Source organism: Macaca nemestrina, chromosome 2 (assembly GCF_043159975.1).
Source record: "Macaca nemestrina isolate mMacNem1 chromosome 2, mMacNem.hap1, whole genome shotgun sequence".
In the NCBI taxonomy this organism is placed as follows: Eukaryota; Metazoa; Chordata; class Mammalia; order Primates; family Cercopithecidae; genus Macaca; species Macaca nemestrina.
In genome coordinates, this window is record NC_092126.1 from 32,541,027 (window position 1) to 32,558,029 (window position 17,003).

A 17,003-nucleotide genomic window follows, 5' to 3' on the forward strand; every position below is an offset into this window, starting at 1 on the left:
TGATGGCCATTTGGGTTGTTTCTAGTTTTAGCTATTACAGATGAAGTGGTTATGAACTTTCATGTACAGTCTTTCTGTGGACATGTGTTTCATTTCTCTTGGATAAATACTGAAGACTAGAATTGTTGGATGTATAATAAGTATATATTTGACTTTTTAAGAAACTGACTTTCCAAAGTGGTTACACCATTTTGCATTCCCACTAGCAATGTTTGAGAATTCCAGTTGCTCCATATCCGTCAGTCTTTTAAATTTTAGCTATTCTAGTAGATGTGTAGTGGTATCTCACTGTGGTCTTAATTTGCATTTCCCTAATGACTAAAGATGTTGGGAATCTTTTACAAATGTTTGTCATTAATGTATCTTCTTTGGTGAAATATATATTTGCATCTTTCTCCTTCCTTTCTTCCCTCCCTTTTTTGAGACAGGGTCTCACTCTGTTGCCCAGGCTGGAGTGGTGCAGTAATGGCTCACCGCAGCCTTCACCTCCTGGGCTCAGGTGATCCCTCATCTTCAGCCTCCCAGGTAGCTAGGACTACAGGCGTGCACCACCACATCCAGCTAGTTTTTTTTTCATAGATATGGGGTTTTGCCATGTTGTCCAGACTGTGTCCATTTCTTTATTTCATTTCATTTTTTTTTTTTTTTTTTTTGAAACAGTCTCGCTCTGTCACCCAGGGTGGAGGGCTGTGGTGGGATCCCAGCTCACTGCAACCTCTGCTTCCCACATTCAAGCGATTCTTGTGCCTCAGCTTCTTGAGTACTTAGGATTACTGGTGTGTGCCACCACACCCAGCTAATTTTTGTATTTTGTGTTGAGATGGGGTTTCACCATGTTGGCCAGGCTGGTCTCAAACTCCTGACCTCAAGTGATCCACCCACCTTGGCTTCCCAAGGTGCTGAGATTACAGGTGTGAGCCATGTCTGGCCTGCCATTTCTTTTAATTGAGTTTTTAATCTTATTATTATTGAGCTGTGAAAGTTTTAATATATTCTAGCTACAAATCATTTATCATGTATGTGTTTGGCAAATATTATGTCCTAGTTTTTGGCTTGGCTTTCTAATTTAGCATTATATTTTGAAGCGCAGAAGCATTAAAGTTTTTATAAAGTCCAATTTAACCTTTTTAAATTTAAGATTTGTATCTGCATCTTATTTAAGAAATCTCTGCCTAACCTAGGGTCATTAAGATTTTCTCCTGTTTTCTGCCAGAAGTTTAATATTTTAGCATTTACAATTAGGTCTATGGTCTATTTTTAAATAATTTTTATGCATGGGGCAAGGTAAGGGTTAAGCTTTGTTTTTATTTGTTTGTTTTGCATATGGGAGTCAGATTTTCCCAGCACCATTTGTTGCAAAGGCTTCCTTATTCTTTCTAGTCACTGCATAACATTTTGAATGGATGTCCCGTGATTTATTCCACCAATGTTTTATTAATGGACAGTTAGGCTGTTTCCAACTTGAGGCAACAATGCACATCCTTGCACCTAAACCACTGTGCAGTTGAATGAGTATTTCTGAGACCTTCTGGGTCAGATGGCATGTGCATTTTAAGTTTGATGGGGCCAACAGATTGTTTTCCAGTATACACCAGGTCTGCCTACAAGGTCTGAGAGGGAAGACTCTGACTTTGAATGGCTTTATTGGTGTGAGCTTTTCTCAAATCTCAAATAGTTTCCTTTTGGACAAATCTAATAGTCTATGTTATTAGATTCTGGAAGCATCAGAGCCCTTCCAGGAGGATTTGAAGAAAGATGATAATTTCTGTCTTGGTCCGTTAGGGTAATCTTATAAGAAGTAGGCTCATAAAATATAAGATACCTGAGGAAATGGAAATTTACTAAAAATTGTTTAATAAGTATTGGGGCCTTATAAATAACTCTGTGATGGGGCCTCCCCAAAGGATAGAGGCTCCTGTAGTAACTTTAGATCAGCAGTGACTCATTCTCCAGTGATTTGAATTATAAATTTAGCCTCTCTGTCTGCGGGTCCTAACTCAGGGTGGCCGTCCGTAGTCCCTCTCACACTCTCACCGTACTCACCAAAGCCCTCCATTGTACCAGGCCCAGGTCAGCCAGCTGTATGTGCAGAGGCCCCAAGGGGTGCTGGGGAAATGCAAGTTGTGCAGGAAGCTGGAGCGTAAAGTTATGCTACTTTTGTACATTATTCTCTTTTCATTCTATTCAGTGGTGTGATTTGATCAAAGTAACTTACATTGTTGAGGATCTGTTAGGTGACAAGGACTGTCCTGGGGGCCTTAAGAGTACACAGAGCTGTGGGATATTCCCCTATCTTAAGGGATGTTAATGCCAGCTAAATAGCAACACAAGGTGGTGTTCAAAAACAATAGCAGCAGGTGTCACTGGTAAGACATATTGACAGAATTCATTCCAAGAATATGGTGAGTGGTGAACTCTTTGTGCTGAGAGAAGGAGGAAGTCATACTGGCTTTGCAGAGGAGGAATCTGAGCTAGATAGTGAAAGTTCATATTCTGACACCAAGTCACTCAAGAGATACCTTCCTCCCAGGTAGACTGTACCTTCTCCAAGCCACCAGAAGCTGGCTGCTGGGGCTCCAAGAGTTAACAAGAGTGAGCCTGAGAATGTCCTGATTGGGTTTGGCCAACAGTCACAGCTGCTTCTGGTAAAAATTTTGGGAGCAGCTAAATGGGGGTACCCTCTCTTTAATGTGTCCTATAAATTTTGAATGTAGTTCAAGTATATTTTTCATGCTTTCAAAAGCTTTCCTTATCAACTCTGTGTCAGTTAGCTATTGCTACATAACAAGTCATCCTAAAACTTGTTGGTTTCAAACAATAGCCATTTTAACTCATGACTCTGTAATCTGGGTTGGACAGTTCGTTAGAGGGTCTCATTTGGGGTCACTCCTGTGGCTGGCATCATCTGAAGGACAGGGCTAGATGTTCCAAAATGGCCTCACTCACCTGTTGATGCTGCATCTGGGATAGTCAGAACAGCTGGAGGCTGGCTGCTTCCCCCTCCATGTGGCCTCTTCAGTAGTCCAGACTTTTTAAAGTGGCAGCTGATTTTCAAGAAAAGGCAAAAAGCAGGAGCTGCCAGGCCTTTTAAGGCCTAGGCCGGGACATGGCACAGTGTTCCTTTAGCCACATTCTATTGGTCAAAGTAAGTCACAGAGCCACCTCAGATTTAAGGGAGGGGAACTAACCCTGCTTTTTGCTGGGAAGAGTGGCATGCACATACGGGGATGGGAGGATTTTTGGAGGCCATCTTTGCACCCAGGCTACCATGGCTCCCTGGGTCTCCTTTGTGCTGTCTCTATATGCAAGTTCTAATCCGTGTAGGATTCAATCCCGTTACCTCACTTAACTTTCCAACAAACCTGTAAAGGGAACATTGTCTCCATTTTATGGATGAGAAAACTGAGGCTTAGGGAGGTGAGCTTGTCCACTGCCACTCAGAGCTGAGAGTCAAGCCTAAATGTGGTGGTACAGCTGTAAAGTATCGCTTTACACCATGCCCTGACCCAACTCCACCTTCCCCACAATGAGCACGGGGGCAGGATGCCCACCCCAGCGTCCAGTAGCTACCAGACTGTTTCTGAGTTAACTCCTATGAGGCATGTAGTATGTAAATTAAAGCAAAATGAACAACTCTGTGAATTATTGTTTTGGTTTAGTAATCTAATCATCTCTATAACAGGCTTTTATAAACTCATAAAAGGTATTAAGAGTGTGATAATTTTTATTTGAAGAATTTTGTCTAGCCAAAGATTAAGTTAATGATGTTATTTTTCTGAATATAGTTTGATAAATATCATTCACTTTTCTATCCTTTTACTGTTTTCTTTTATTTTGCCTTGCATTGAATCAAAAGGTTGCAGCTTTTGGAGAGAGAAACACTTTTTCACAGAGAAAGCTGTTTGAAAATATAAACTACTTCCTTCCTCCTTTTTATTGGATGATTAAAGAAAAAAATTAAACGTCAACTTTACATTTGTTACACAGTGGGTAAAAATGTCCCAGGCTGACAGCGGAGGGGTTTTTCTTCATGAAATTGGGTTTGAATCAGGAGAGTTGTTTCTGCCCAGTTCCAAGCAGGTAGATGGTGGTGCATAACCAATTAGGAACCTCTCTGCCCTTGAGGACGGCCTCCAGTGAACATCTGAGACTTGGCTGCCTTCTCATCACCTCTTCACTAGCCACTTACCTCAGTCTCCAAAAAAGAAAATTTTGACATCTTAATTTTAATGTGGGCATTTGATATGGTGCTTGAGATAAATATAACTCTATGTAGTATGGAGACGGTTTAATGGGAAATGGTTGGCATTCTTAAAGGCATGGGGGACAGGAGAGGTGGGGGAGGGAGAGAAAGGGAGGGGGTGAGGAGGAGGGAGAGAGAGAGAAAGAGGGAAAGACACACACACACACACACACACACACACACACACACACACACACAGCAGTGAGGAAGAGAAAAGCAGAGATAAGCAAGGCTCCGCAGCAGCCTCCTTTCTAACTTGACACTCACCAGACCCTGGCCAGCATGGTTGTCCTGAATCCAATGACTTTGGGAATTTATCTTCAGCTTTTCTTCCTGTCTATCGTGTCTCAGCCGACTTTCATCAACAGCGTCCTCCCAATCTCAGCAGGTAAACGATGGCCACAACTTTCCTCTCTTCCATCTGTCAGGGGATGTGGGAGGAAGGAAGATTGTTTTGCAATGTGTCCTGATGTTTTTGCCATTCAACTCCCGGTGGAGGGAGGTTGGAAGGGAGACGGCTGCCCCAGCAGCTTCCTGACACCCGAGCTAGTCTCGGAAGCCCTTTCTGTCCTTGTTCCAACCGGCTCCTACCTGGCTGCTCAAAGCAGAGACGCTTTGAAAAATGGTTTCTGCCTCCCCTACTTCTCCCCATTTGCTGCATGATTTCATCTTGGTCAGGAATTTGGGAGAGCTTCAAAGAGCCAGAGGAGTGCAAGTGATAGAGAAGTGGGTCTCAGATGTTTCTATAAATACATCTCTGACCTCTTCTTCGAAGGGGGCTTGCCTCACAGGGGCTGTTGTGGAGTAAACAAACCTCTTTCCAGACCCAGGCAGCATCCATGGCCACAATAGTCCCTCAAAGGGAAAATGCAGATGGCAGGGGACAGTGGGGTCGGGGGTGGACAGCGGGGAGCAGTTGCAGCCTCAGGACTAGGTTTTCCCTTTCTTCAGCCCTGTCTTCCTGGGTGCGACCTCCCTTCAGCCTCAGACACGGCAGCTGGAGGTCCTGAGAGAAGCGAGCTTTCTCTCAGGAGAAAGTGAGAGAGAGAAAGGAGAAGTGGAGGGGGTTCCACAGAGACAGCCAGGTCTGGAGCGGAGTGTGTCTCCCGGGTATGAGGCTGGGAGATTTGGGGAAGGGGCTGTTCTGCCAGCCTGCAACCTTTTCTGAGGTCACCAGGCTGTTGCCCTTGTCCTGTCTGGCCCAGAGCAGGGGAAGTATTGGATTACTAGGATGGCCTATTTAAACCTTTCTGAGGAAACTCAGATGTTTCCGGAGGCTTGAAGGAGGCAGGCAGACCCTCACAGCCCCCCTCAATTCACCTCAGTGGCTCCCGACTCTCCCCAGCGAAGTTTTAGTTATGCCCTCCAACATGAGTCTCATAAATACTTCAACTGAGATAGAAATTTCACGTCACTGCCTTTGCTGGAAACACAGGGAGGGCCAGAAATGCCAGGCTCTCGGAGAGGGCACATCTCTGAATCCAGCTCCCAACTGCTGTCCATTGATAAAAACAGCTCATCAGCAAGTTGTGTAGCCAACGTTTGTGGGCCGTGAGGGAGTGACTCAGAGACTGGTGTGGGGCTAATTATAAAAGTGTGAGAAACAGAAGGAGGCGGGGGCGGATTTGTGGAGAATTCAGGAGGGTGGGCAGGCAAGGTGGCATGGTGGTGTCACCATGGGTGTGTGCCCACATACCCCTGCAAATTCAAGTTAAGAGCATCAAGCCTCTTCTAGGAGTGAGTAGTCATTATTCCCCAGTTGAAGGGAGAAGCTTGAGAGTTAATTTGGCCTAATTTGGTGGTTCTTAATCATGTTTGGGTCATAGATTCCTTTGATAATCTGCTGAAGGTTAGGAGTTAAGGAAACTCAGTTTTCTGGTTCCAGCCCTGCCTCTGATGAGCTCCCTGACTTCTGAGAGACAGTGGCCTTACACTATAAGCACCATGTGGGCAGGGCATGTGTCTCTCTTGTACTTTACTGTTTTTCCAGGGTCAGAACAGTGCCTGGCACATAGTAATCAATAAATATTTGATGAATGAATAAATAAAAGCGTCTCATCTACAAACTGGGGTTTACCAACATTTTGCATTACTTAATGTAAATAGCACCAAAGTGGTTAAGGAGTTCGGAAAACTAGAGAGAAAAGAACCTCTGGTTTTCTTTTGAACTCTTTGTCTTGGAGAGCGCCCTGGCACAGCATAGCTATCTCTTAGGTAAGGTTTTTGCAGACTGTACCAATCAGGGCAACAGCAGAATAAAGAAGCAACTCAGATGGTTAAGATAAAAAGATTTGAATGAAGAGATCACTTTGAGAGGTGTGGGTGGGGTTAAGGGAACCAACAAGGAATGCTGAGGCACCTAGAAATTAGCAACTGCAATACGCCTTTACCACCCTGTGCTTGAAGAGGCAAGAGGGGAAAACAGGAAAATGGATCCCAGGGAGATTTGGAGCTTTGGAGGAGAGGCCATCAAGCAGGAGCATTGGTCATGGAGGGACCTAAAGCAGGGAGAAAGTGAAGGAGAAATACACCATCTTCTCTCTCCTCCCATCCAAGCACCTATTGGCAGCGCCTCTCATTGGCCATCCCAACTTGAAGGCAGAGGGCAGAGCATGGAGATCAGGGACCAGAACACTGAGGGCAGAGAGCCAAGGGGAGGGTTGGGATGGAGAACAACCAGTGTGCACATCCACAGACACTTCTGGCTGGGAATGTGGTCATTAGACATTTGGTAAAACAATGGAATAGACCTGGGGGAATCACTATGGTAACCAGCTCAGTATCACAAAGATATGTTTTCTCTGGTGGTCACTTGGCTTTGTCCCCCTAATTTAGTCACCATGACTTTATGAAAGCACAGTTCAGAAATAAACTCAAGCTTAAAAAGAATGGAAACTGTTCCTTGAAAAGACAACTTTAATTCTTTGAAAATACTTTCCAGCAGTTTGATATAAAATATTCTATATTCAGAAGCTTATAGACTCGTATTCTTCTATAGATAGGCTGTGTATACACAGAAAATAAGGGCAACCAGGAAAATCTTTTCATTCTATGCATATAACTTAGTGAGTGCCTACTGTGTGCCTGGCACTCTAGTGTGTGCTTCAGGGGACACAGAGACAAGTAGGATGTGGCTTCTGCTCTGGGGGATTCCATGATCACCTGCTTTTGAAACACAGGTGGCATGTGGTAAATGCCCCGGAAAGGGGTTGCGATGGAGGAAGAGCTGTCACGGGCCTGTAGGCCAGTACTTACCTTCATAGATAATCCACTCCTTCACTGTCTTCAGGAAAGACTATTCCAGCAGTGCCATGCACAGCACCAGCTATCTGGATCTGAGGTTCATTACCTGGCAACCTCCACCGCTGGGTCCCAGAGGAGAACCAGGAATGGAGCAAGAAACATCAGAGGCCAGAACTGATAATAGAAATGCCAGTGCTAAAGCACATAATGTTTGATATACACAAAACTATTTCAGGCCTTTACTCTACGCCTATTAACTCTTACTTTGGACACCACTCTAATAGACGTAGATAGTACGTGACTTGAAAGGTGGTGAATTCCATGTAGCATATTAAATTGGGGATGGAGGAGTTGCTGCTGAAGATAGACACAATGACAGATGATAAGAATGATTTCAAGAAAAACAATAGAGAATTAGGAAATGGGTCTGAGATTTCAAAAAGAATAGTAGGTCAGATGCGGTGGCTCACGCCTGTAATCCCAGCACTTTGGGAGGCCGAGGTGGGTGGATCATCTGAGGTCAGGAGTTTGAGCAGCCTGACCAATATGGAGAAACCCCATCTCTACTAAAAATACAAATTTAGCCGGGCATAGTGGCGCATGCCTGTAATCCCAGCTACTCAGGAGGCTGAGGCAGGAGAATTGCTTGAACCTGGGAGGCAGAGGTCACAGTGAGCCGAAATCGCGCCACTGCACTCCAGCCTGGGCAACAAGAGCGAAACTTCTTTTCAAAAAATGAACAAAAAATAGTAGACTAGAACTAACTCTAGAGACTCTGCTCTATCCGTAACCCCTGAAGGCATCATTGACTACAGCACATTAACTGGTTTTCATTATGATGAGCATGAATGATGACTGGATTGTGCCTGCTTTATCTTGCTTAAGAAGGTAGATAAATGCCATTTATATATTAGAATGATTTCTATTGACATGGCAATTATTAAAAATGCCAAAAGCCCCACGTTTGGTGTATTGCCTTAACCACTGGTGGGTAATAAACCATCGTGACACTTGGTAGATTAAAACAACAATCATTTATTGTTGAAGTTCCTGTGTTTGTGGGTAAACTAAGGGTCAGCTAATCTAGCCTGGGTTTGGCTGGCCCTGGCTGGACTCAATTATGGGTTTGTGGATTGACTTGGCTCCAGTATCCACCCACAGCTGTAGCTTAGTAGTAGTACAATTTCCAGAATGTGGAGGCACAGACACAAAGACAATAGTATTTACAGGAGGACAGGCCTTCCACACAGTTTAATTTGTGTAATTCTCACAGCACTCCTGAATGGGGGCAGCACCACTTCCCCTTTCAGATGAGGAAATGGCAGCTCAGAAAGGTTGAGTGACTTGCCCAGGGTCATGCAGCTGGTATGTGGGAGAGCTGCAGACTGGAATCTGCTTGTTTACTCTAGGTTCAGGGCTTTCACCAATACGGACCAAATCTGCTTATGGTTTTGGATAAATAGTGATATTGGCTTTTAAAGTCCTGTAGGCTACCCTCCTATCCTCTGGAAACTCTCCTCTGGATTCTTTTTTGTTTGTTTTTTTGAGACCAGGTCTCACTCTGTTGCCCAGGCTGGAGTACAGTGGCGCGATCTCGGCTCACTGCAACCCTCTGCCTTCCAGATTCAAGCGATTGTCATACCTCTGCCTCCTGAGTAGCTAGGAGTACAGGTATGTGCCACCAAGCCCGGCAAATTTTTGTATTTTTAGTAGAGACGGGGTTTTGCCATGTTGGCCAGGCTGGTCTCGAACTCCTGACCTCAAGTGATCCGCTGGCCTTGGCCTCCCAAAGTGCTGGGACTACAGCCACCATGCCTGGCCTGGATTCTTTATTTTCCATTCCTTCCTACTTTTTCCTCAGGATATCAATGCCCAAAGCTCTAGCAAAAGATTGAATATTGCTTTATATTAAAGTGTGCATGACTTACCAGGATACTGATTTATCTCTCCTTTGATGGTTCTTGCATTTTAATGGAGGTTAAGGATCTAAGCTAAACAATACTCTAGTGAAATGGTGTCAGCCAGGGTGTTTGGGGGTGGGGAGCCAGGGGAATCCACTTCCCAAGCCTTCTCTTTAGGCATGGTGAGCTGACCCATGGAGGCCCCTGCAGACACATGTGGTTTCCCTCATCGAATACAGGATTTTCCAGGAGGGCAGGATACTCCAGGTGATGTTTGGGTCTGGGTGTCAGAAACAAGATGGTTAGAACACCCAAATCCAGTCCTGCAGAGTGAGATCAGATGGAAGGATGTGATTTCTGTCGGGGTACTATAATCTTCTCCCGTTGCCTGCTGGGACGTAACCCAGAGCAGGCATTTTGTGGCCTATAGGGCCTGATGTCCAGCCTCGTGCTCCCCTGCCTGGAAGCCAGCCAGGCCACCACTTGGGAACTATCCATGTTCTTGGCACTAGATTATGGACCATTTATTTGTGTCTGATGCTGATCAGCTATTGTTTAATGCTCCGTAATGCACTTGCCAGCCATCTCCTCTGATTTACCGCCCCATATTTCCTATGGATAATAAAATCAGAGAGGGTTCTTAAATTAAAGAACTCTCTAAGGGGTCCCAGGCTTCCTGCCAACCCCATCCCAAGCCTCTGCATGCAGCAGTGGGCTCATGTTCCATTCAGACACAGAGAGAGGTGGGTGTGAGAGGGAGACTTTCCCTTCTGATAAGTTGGGCCAACCCCCCACCTTACCATTTGCCACACTTACACCTCGTTTTTCAGATCCACAGCCACCACTGCCACATCCATACAAAAACAACACAGCTTCAGAGTGAACAGAGAGCCGCTCTGGCTTTGATGAGACACCAAATAACCTCATGTCCCATTTTCTTTATTTTATTTTATTTTTGATTTTGATTTTTTTGAGACGGAGTCTCGCCCTGTCACCCAGGCTGGAGTTCAGTGGCGCGATCTCAGTTTACTGCAACCTCCGCCTCCTGGGTTTAAACAATTCTCCTGCCTCAGTCTCCTGAGTAGCTGGGATTACAGGCACCTGCCACCACACCCAGTTAATTTGTATTTTTAGTAGAGACGGGGTTTCACCTTGTTGGCCAGGCTGATCTCCAACTCCTGACCTCGTGATCTGCCTGCCTCGGCCTCCCAAAGTGCTGGGATTACAGGCATGAGCCACCGCACCCGGCCCCCATCTTCTTTAAATGCAATCCAGTCATAAGTACCACTTGTATTTCTCCTATGGACTGGCACCAATGATCCCACAAGCCTCTTGTTTTACAAATCACTTTCACAACTACAGTTGTCTTGCTCTTCACAGTAGCCCCTGCTGTGAGGGGTCCTGGGTTTGTGCCTCCCTTGGTTATGAACCGTGTGATGGTAGAGAGCTCACTTCATGCAGTGAGCCCCAAGTTTCTCATCCGAAGAATGGATACAGTAGTCTCTGTCTCACAGAATTGCTATGAGGATTTATTAATTCAACAAACATTCCGTGAGTGCCAGCTATATGCCTGGGGATGCAGCAGTGAGCAAGCAGACAAAATATCCCACCCACATGGAGTTTCTGTCGTCTCTCTGAGAATAACTTATCCGGTCCTAAAAGATGAATGAAAGACACGTGGGGCGAGACGGAGTTCGTGAACCAGCTACCCAAAGACTAAATCCAGCCTTTATGCTTAGCCCTTAGAGTACAAAAGGCGGGAGTTGGTGATTTCTAAAAATTGCCTTAGTGGCTAACATTTAAAAATTGAATGCTTTAACATTTTTTTAAAAAAGTATTTCTGGGCCGGGCGCACTGGCTCACTCCTGTAATCCCAGCACTTTGGGAGGCCGAGGCGGGCGGATCACGAGATCAGGAGATGGAGACCATCCTGGCTAACCTGGTGAAACCCTGTCTCTACCAAAAACACAAAAAATTATCCGGGCGTTGTGGCGGGCGCCTGTAGTCCCAGCTACTGTGCAGGAGATTGGAGTGAACCCGGGAGGCGGAGCTTGCAGTGAGTCGAGATTGCACCACTGCACTCCAGCCTGGGTGACAGATATAGGCTCTGTCTAAAAAAAAAAAAAAAAAAAAAAAAAAAAAAAAAAAAAAAGGATTTCTGATATCTATTTAGCAAAAAAATAAAATAAAATAAAGAAGCAAACCTCTTGAAAAGCAGGACAAACTGCTGGACGCACATTCTGGCCATCACTGGAATGGAGATTCTGCAGCTCGCTAAGTCTGCTTTTAACCCCCATCCACCTCCCTTACTACATCTACCTCTCTGGCCCCCTCTGGGCATGTGACGCTGGTCTCTGGGACCAGGAGCCTAACTGGCTTGGCCTCTGCCTTCCCATTCTTCAGCATCTGTCTAGAATCCCGAAGCTCTGCACAGCTCAGTTTGAAAGTCAGTGTTCTAGATCAAAGAGTCTCAAACTACAGCATTGGTTCCCAGCCCTGGTTAGACAAAAGAATATGCACCCAGGTTGCATTATAAAAGTCCAGAGTCCAAGCTGAGCAGACGAATTAAATCAGAATCTCTGGGGTGTTGAATCAGGCATCGGGAATGCTTAAAGTCTTCTAGGTGATTCTAATCTCTGGCCAGGGCTAATCACTGAACTACGGCCGGCAAGGAAATCACCTGGAGGGCTTGTTAAACAGCAGACCACTGAGACCCACCTAGGAATTTCTACTTTAGTAGTTCTAGTGTGAGGCCCAAGAGTGTGATGCTGCTGGTTGGTGGACCACAGTGTAAAAGCCTCTGCTCTAGCTCACTTCTGAGTTCGTATGTTAGTTTCCTATGGCTACTGTAATAAATCATCACAAACTTAGTGGCTTAAAACAGCACACATCTATTATCTTATGATTCTGGAGGTCAGAAGTCTGAAATCCATTTCATTGGGCAGAAATCAAGGTGTTGGCAAGGCCAATCTCCCTCAGAAGGTTCTCGAGAAGCATCCGTTTCCTGCCTTGTCCAGCTCTAGAACTGCATTTCTTTCATTCTTTGGTTCCTGGCCGCTTTCTCCACCTTCAAAGCAAGCAGCATAGCATCTCGCTTCAGTGGTCACTTTACCTCATTCTGTGTCAAATGTACTCTGCCTGTCTCTTATAATGACCCTTGTGGTTGTATTTAGGGTCCACCCAGGTAATCCAAGATAAGCCCCTCATTTTAAACTTCTTAATTTAATCACATCTACAATGTCCCATTTTCCATATAAGGTAACAGTTATAGGTTCCAAGGATCAGGATCTGGATATCTGTGGGGGCCGCCACAGGTTACCTAGTTTTTCCACTAGGTAAACAGACCCATGAGTGTTTTGTTAAAGTGACATCAGAATCAAAGACACAGGGATGTGTACTGTCTTCATTTGGGTTCCTTCTCAGATGCGGAGCCTGAGACAAGGATTTGAGTGCAAGTAGTTTATTTGGGAGGTGATCCCAGAGGGGCAGTGGGGAAGTGAGACAGGGAAGAGAAGGCAGTCAGTATGGAGTGTGTTTGGGAACAGATTACTGCTATGAGCAACTGGGGCTCAATTCTACTGGGGGCCTTAGGGAGACAAGCCTTAGGGAGACTGGGATATTTATCCATCAACTCCTGGGGATTTTCACCACTCTATTCTTCCTGCTTACCCCAAACAACTTCCCATGGTTGGAGAAGCGCTCTGGCATAGACAGAAGACCCTGTGATGGGAAGCTGAAAGCATGAGCAGGATTAACGAATGGGTGGGACTAATGAATACGGACAGGGAAGTGTCCTCTGCTGTAGACAGTGTGAGAGACCAGCTGTATCCTGCTGGCCCTTACACAGTTCCTTGCCTCCATCACCCCTCTGGACAGTAACAGTTACAGCTCAGCAGCCCTTCCCTGCCGGGATGCGGAAGTTGGGATCCAGCGGGCCATGGAACCACCACTAAAAACACTAAAGTTACCTTTCATTGAGTGCTTTCTGGTTGCCAGACTATTGACACATACTATTTTTAATCTTCACAACAGTGTCACAAGATAGCCATTAGTACCCCTATTTTACCAAAGAGGAAAGGAACATTCGTAGAGGTGCAGTCACGCAGTGCCTGGGTCAACATTCCACATCAGGACTTCAGACCCCAAACCGTGACAAAGGCAGAATCGCAGAGTGGTTAGGAGTAGGGCCTCTGGTGCCACACTGCGGGAGTTCAAATCCTGTGTTCCCTTAGCTTTGTGACCTTGGCAAATTACCCTGTTGGTGCCTCAGCTTCCTCGTCTATGTAATGGCTCTAAAAGTAGGATTTAACTCCCAGAGAAGTTGTAAGGATTAAGTGGTCTAATTGTGAACATAAAGTACTTTCAATAGTGCCTGGCATACAATGTGCGATATATACATGTTTTCTGTCATTCTTTCCAGAACCTCATGGTGTGTCTACACATGGCAAGAGGTCATGATCTTTTTCTATAATTGACTGTGTCAAAAGGCAGAAATCCCAAATACAACCCAAAGAACTTTTTGCTTAAAATATCCAGTGAGTCACGGCAAAAAAGAAGAGACTCAGCTTCCACCCACTTTGCATTTGTAAACCAGCCCCTAAAGAAGGAACACGTTGCCCAGAGAAGGAGGCTCTTCTCGTGGTGACCGGCTTTCCCAGATGCTTTAAAAATACACCTGGCCCTCTTCCATCTCCCAGCCCAGGAGCATTTAGCTCCATTCAAGCCCGCACTTATCTCTCATGGCAACCAGCATAAACACAGGCATGGGGCGCGTGTTTGGGAGCTGGCAACAGCTGAAGAAGAGGCCTCGTGGCTGCTACAGGCTTTGCACCATCAACCAGCTGGGGGTTGCAAATGAAAAAAGAGGAAAGAAAAGAAGGAAGCATCAGTGTGAGTCGGGCAGGTTCCTCCCTCCCAGGCATCCCGCACTTTCCTCACTCATCCTTCTGTACCACTCTCCTCTTCCTATGGGTGTCTTTGAGAGGTTTGGAGAAGGCACCAGGAGCATTCCTGCTGCTGCTGGGAGTTCTCTCCTAGGATGGTGCTCCACAGAGGACTTTCCAGGGGTTTCGGGCCTGGCATGGGGCTTCTTGGGGATCCAGAAGGACAAGGAATGGGGCAACATTAGCCATCCTACTTGGAGAGACCTTCCTGCCCACCTGCTTTTCTTACTTCACTAGGATTCTGGGTTTGTTCCAGTGTTTGGACTTGTCCCCTGCCTGAGGGGCCTGTCGGGTGGGTTATGATCATGGAGAGTTGAAATTGGACTGCCCATTGTGTCCAACAGGGCCAACTTGGCTTCTGAGACCATCCTTACTGGGATGGACCTCATGGAGTGGCCCCCAGAATGTTTCCAGATTCTCTGTGGTCATCTAGAAATGAAATTCTCAATCATTGAGCACAATGTCCAGGACTTAGGGAGTCTCCAGGTGAGGAAACAATCTGTTTTCCTTCTGTCGATCTTCTTGAGAGCTGCGTGGAACAAGGTCCTGGTAGGGAACCATCATGGTGGAAAACACAGGTGTCCCCTGTCTCTAGAGAGCAGCAGGCCCCGCAGGAGCAGCGTTGGTTGGGTGGTTTGTCCCCTCACTCTTCCTGTCTGCCAGTAGAAAGTGAGGATTGAAGGACCGAGGTGACTTTAGGAACAATTTGGGCCCCAGAAATGCCCTCCCCAGAGTATCTAAGGGAAATGGTTTATTTGCCTTTCTTTTCTTTTCTTCCGTTATCTGAGTCCGCTGCTCTGGCCCTTACTTCTCTCTGCTCTGGAGTCCTGAGAATAAGAGTGCATTGACTGGACAGGCTTAGAAGCCGGCTGCCCTGGGCATGACTGCCAAGATGATTTTGTTCATGTTCAGTAGAAAGTCATATGGAGATATGTAGGCAGAGGGTTGGTCATTTGCCTGTTTACTTGTGTTTTTAGACAGACTTGCAGCGCAGTCCTTAGGAGTTCAGGTAAAATTAGGACACATCTGTAGTGTTGGACAAGTCATTTGCTCTCCTATAGGACCCAGTTTCCTCATCTGTAAAATTAAGGGGGGGACCAGACTTTAAATATCCTTTTAGACTTAGACTTTCCCTGACTTTGTGGCTAACATGCTGTTTGCAAATTTACAGAATTAGCACCCACACAAAGAAGGGGTCTTGGCGTGTGTTTCTCTTCTAAGCATTGTCACTGAGAACCCTTGATGTGAGAGTAAAAGGCCTGGAGTTCCCATTTACACGGCTCTGGACTTCAGTGAGTCTCTGTAACCCATTAGCTGAGAGATCTTGGCCATGTGATCTTTGTTTTGGTCTCCTTCCTTCCTTCCTTCCTTCCTTCCTTCCTTCCTTCCTTCCTTCCTTCCTTCCTTCCTTCCTTCCTTCCCTCCCTCCCTCCCTCCCTCCCTCCTTCCCTCCTTCCTTCCTTCCTTCCTTCCTTCCTCTCACTCTTGCTCTCTTTCTCCCCTCCGTTCCCCTCCCCTCTGCTCCATTCCCCTCCCCTCCCCTCCCCTCCCTTCTCTTCCTCTCCTGTTCCCTCCCCTCCTGTTCCCTTCCCTCCTTGTCTCACTCTGTCACCAGGCTGGAGTGCTGTGGCAATCACGGCTCACTGCAGTCTCCACCTTCTGGGTTCAAGGGATCCTCCCACCTCAGCGCTTCTTCCAGTAACTGGGATTACAGGCACATGCCACCATGCCCAGCCAATTTTTGTATTTTTTGTAGGGACAGGGTTTTGCCATGTTGCCCAGGCTCATCTTGAACTCCTGGGCTCAAGTGATCCACCTGCCTTGGCTTCCCAAAGTGCTGGGATTATAGGCAGGAGCCACTGTGCCCAGCCACGGTTTAATTTCTTAATATTTCAGTTTAAACATCTGTAAAATGGAGATAATAAGAGTCTCCATTTTAGATTGTGATGGGGATAAAATGAACTAATACATACAGAGCTTTGCACTGCACCTGACATGCAGTTTGCTCTCAATTACTGGTTGCAACCATTATTCCAAATGGTGGAGAGAAACTGGAATTCAGCCACTTGCCTCCTCCTGGGATGCTTCATTCCACTATCATCCCATCTGCTTTTTTTTTTTTTAAGACAGAGTCTCGCTTTTTCGCCCAGGCTGGAGTGCAGTGGCGCGATCTCGGCTCACTGCAAGCTCTGCCTCCCGGGTTCACTGCAAGCTCCGCCTCCCGGGTTCATGCCATTCTCCTGCCTCAGCCTCCTGAGTAGCTGGGACTACAGGCGCCCGCCACCACACCCGGCTAATTTTTTTTTTTGTATTTTTAGTAGAGATGGAGTTTCACTGTGTTAGCCAGGATGGTCTTGATCTCCTGACCTCGTGATCTGCCCACCTTGGACTCCCAAAGTGCTGGGATTACAGGCGTGAGCCACCGCACCCGGCCCCATCTGCTCTTAATCGAGGCTGAAGATTCCAGTTTCAGAATCGAGAGTCTCCATCTAAAGCCTGAGGCTGAGTTGGGGACATCCCAGTGCACAGGCTATGGAACCGGAGGTCTGGGTTCAGAATCCCAGCTCCACAGGACCTTGGATGTCATAGAATCAGTTTTCCTCACCTGGAAAAGGGGAATATACAACCCATAACATTATTGGGAGGATCCAAGGAGAGAGCCTGGGAAGGGCC

At 46.2% G+C, this 17,003-nt stretch overlaps 1 protein-coding gene across 10 annotated transcripts in view; it reads left to right on the forward strand.

Moving 5' to 3' along the window:
* The first annotated feature begins 4,419 nt into the window (after positions 1-4,419).
* LOC105490408 (collagen like tail subunit of asymmetric acetylcholinesterase) overlaps positions 4,420-17,003 on the forward strand; it is a 71,971-nt gene continuing 59,387 nt past the window's right edge. For 3 of the 10 annotated variants that reach the window (XM_011755980.2, XM_011755981.3, XM_011755984.3), the window contains exon 1: positions 4,420-4,631. In XM_011755980.2, the coding sequence (XP_011754282.1) occupies positions 4,526-4,631 (106 nt within the window). In that variant the 5' untranslated portion in view covers positions 4,420-4,525. Of the gene's footprint in view, positions 4,632-11,568; positions 14,278-17,003 lie in introns of those variants that run through there. The other 7 variants (XM_071090877.1, XM_071090879.1, XM_071090878.1 and 4 more) reach the window with 5 other exon arrangements.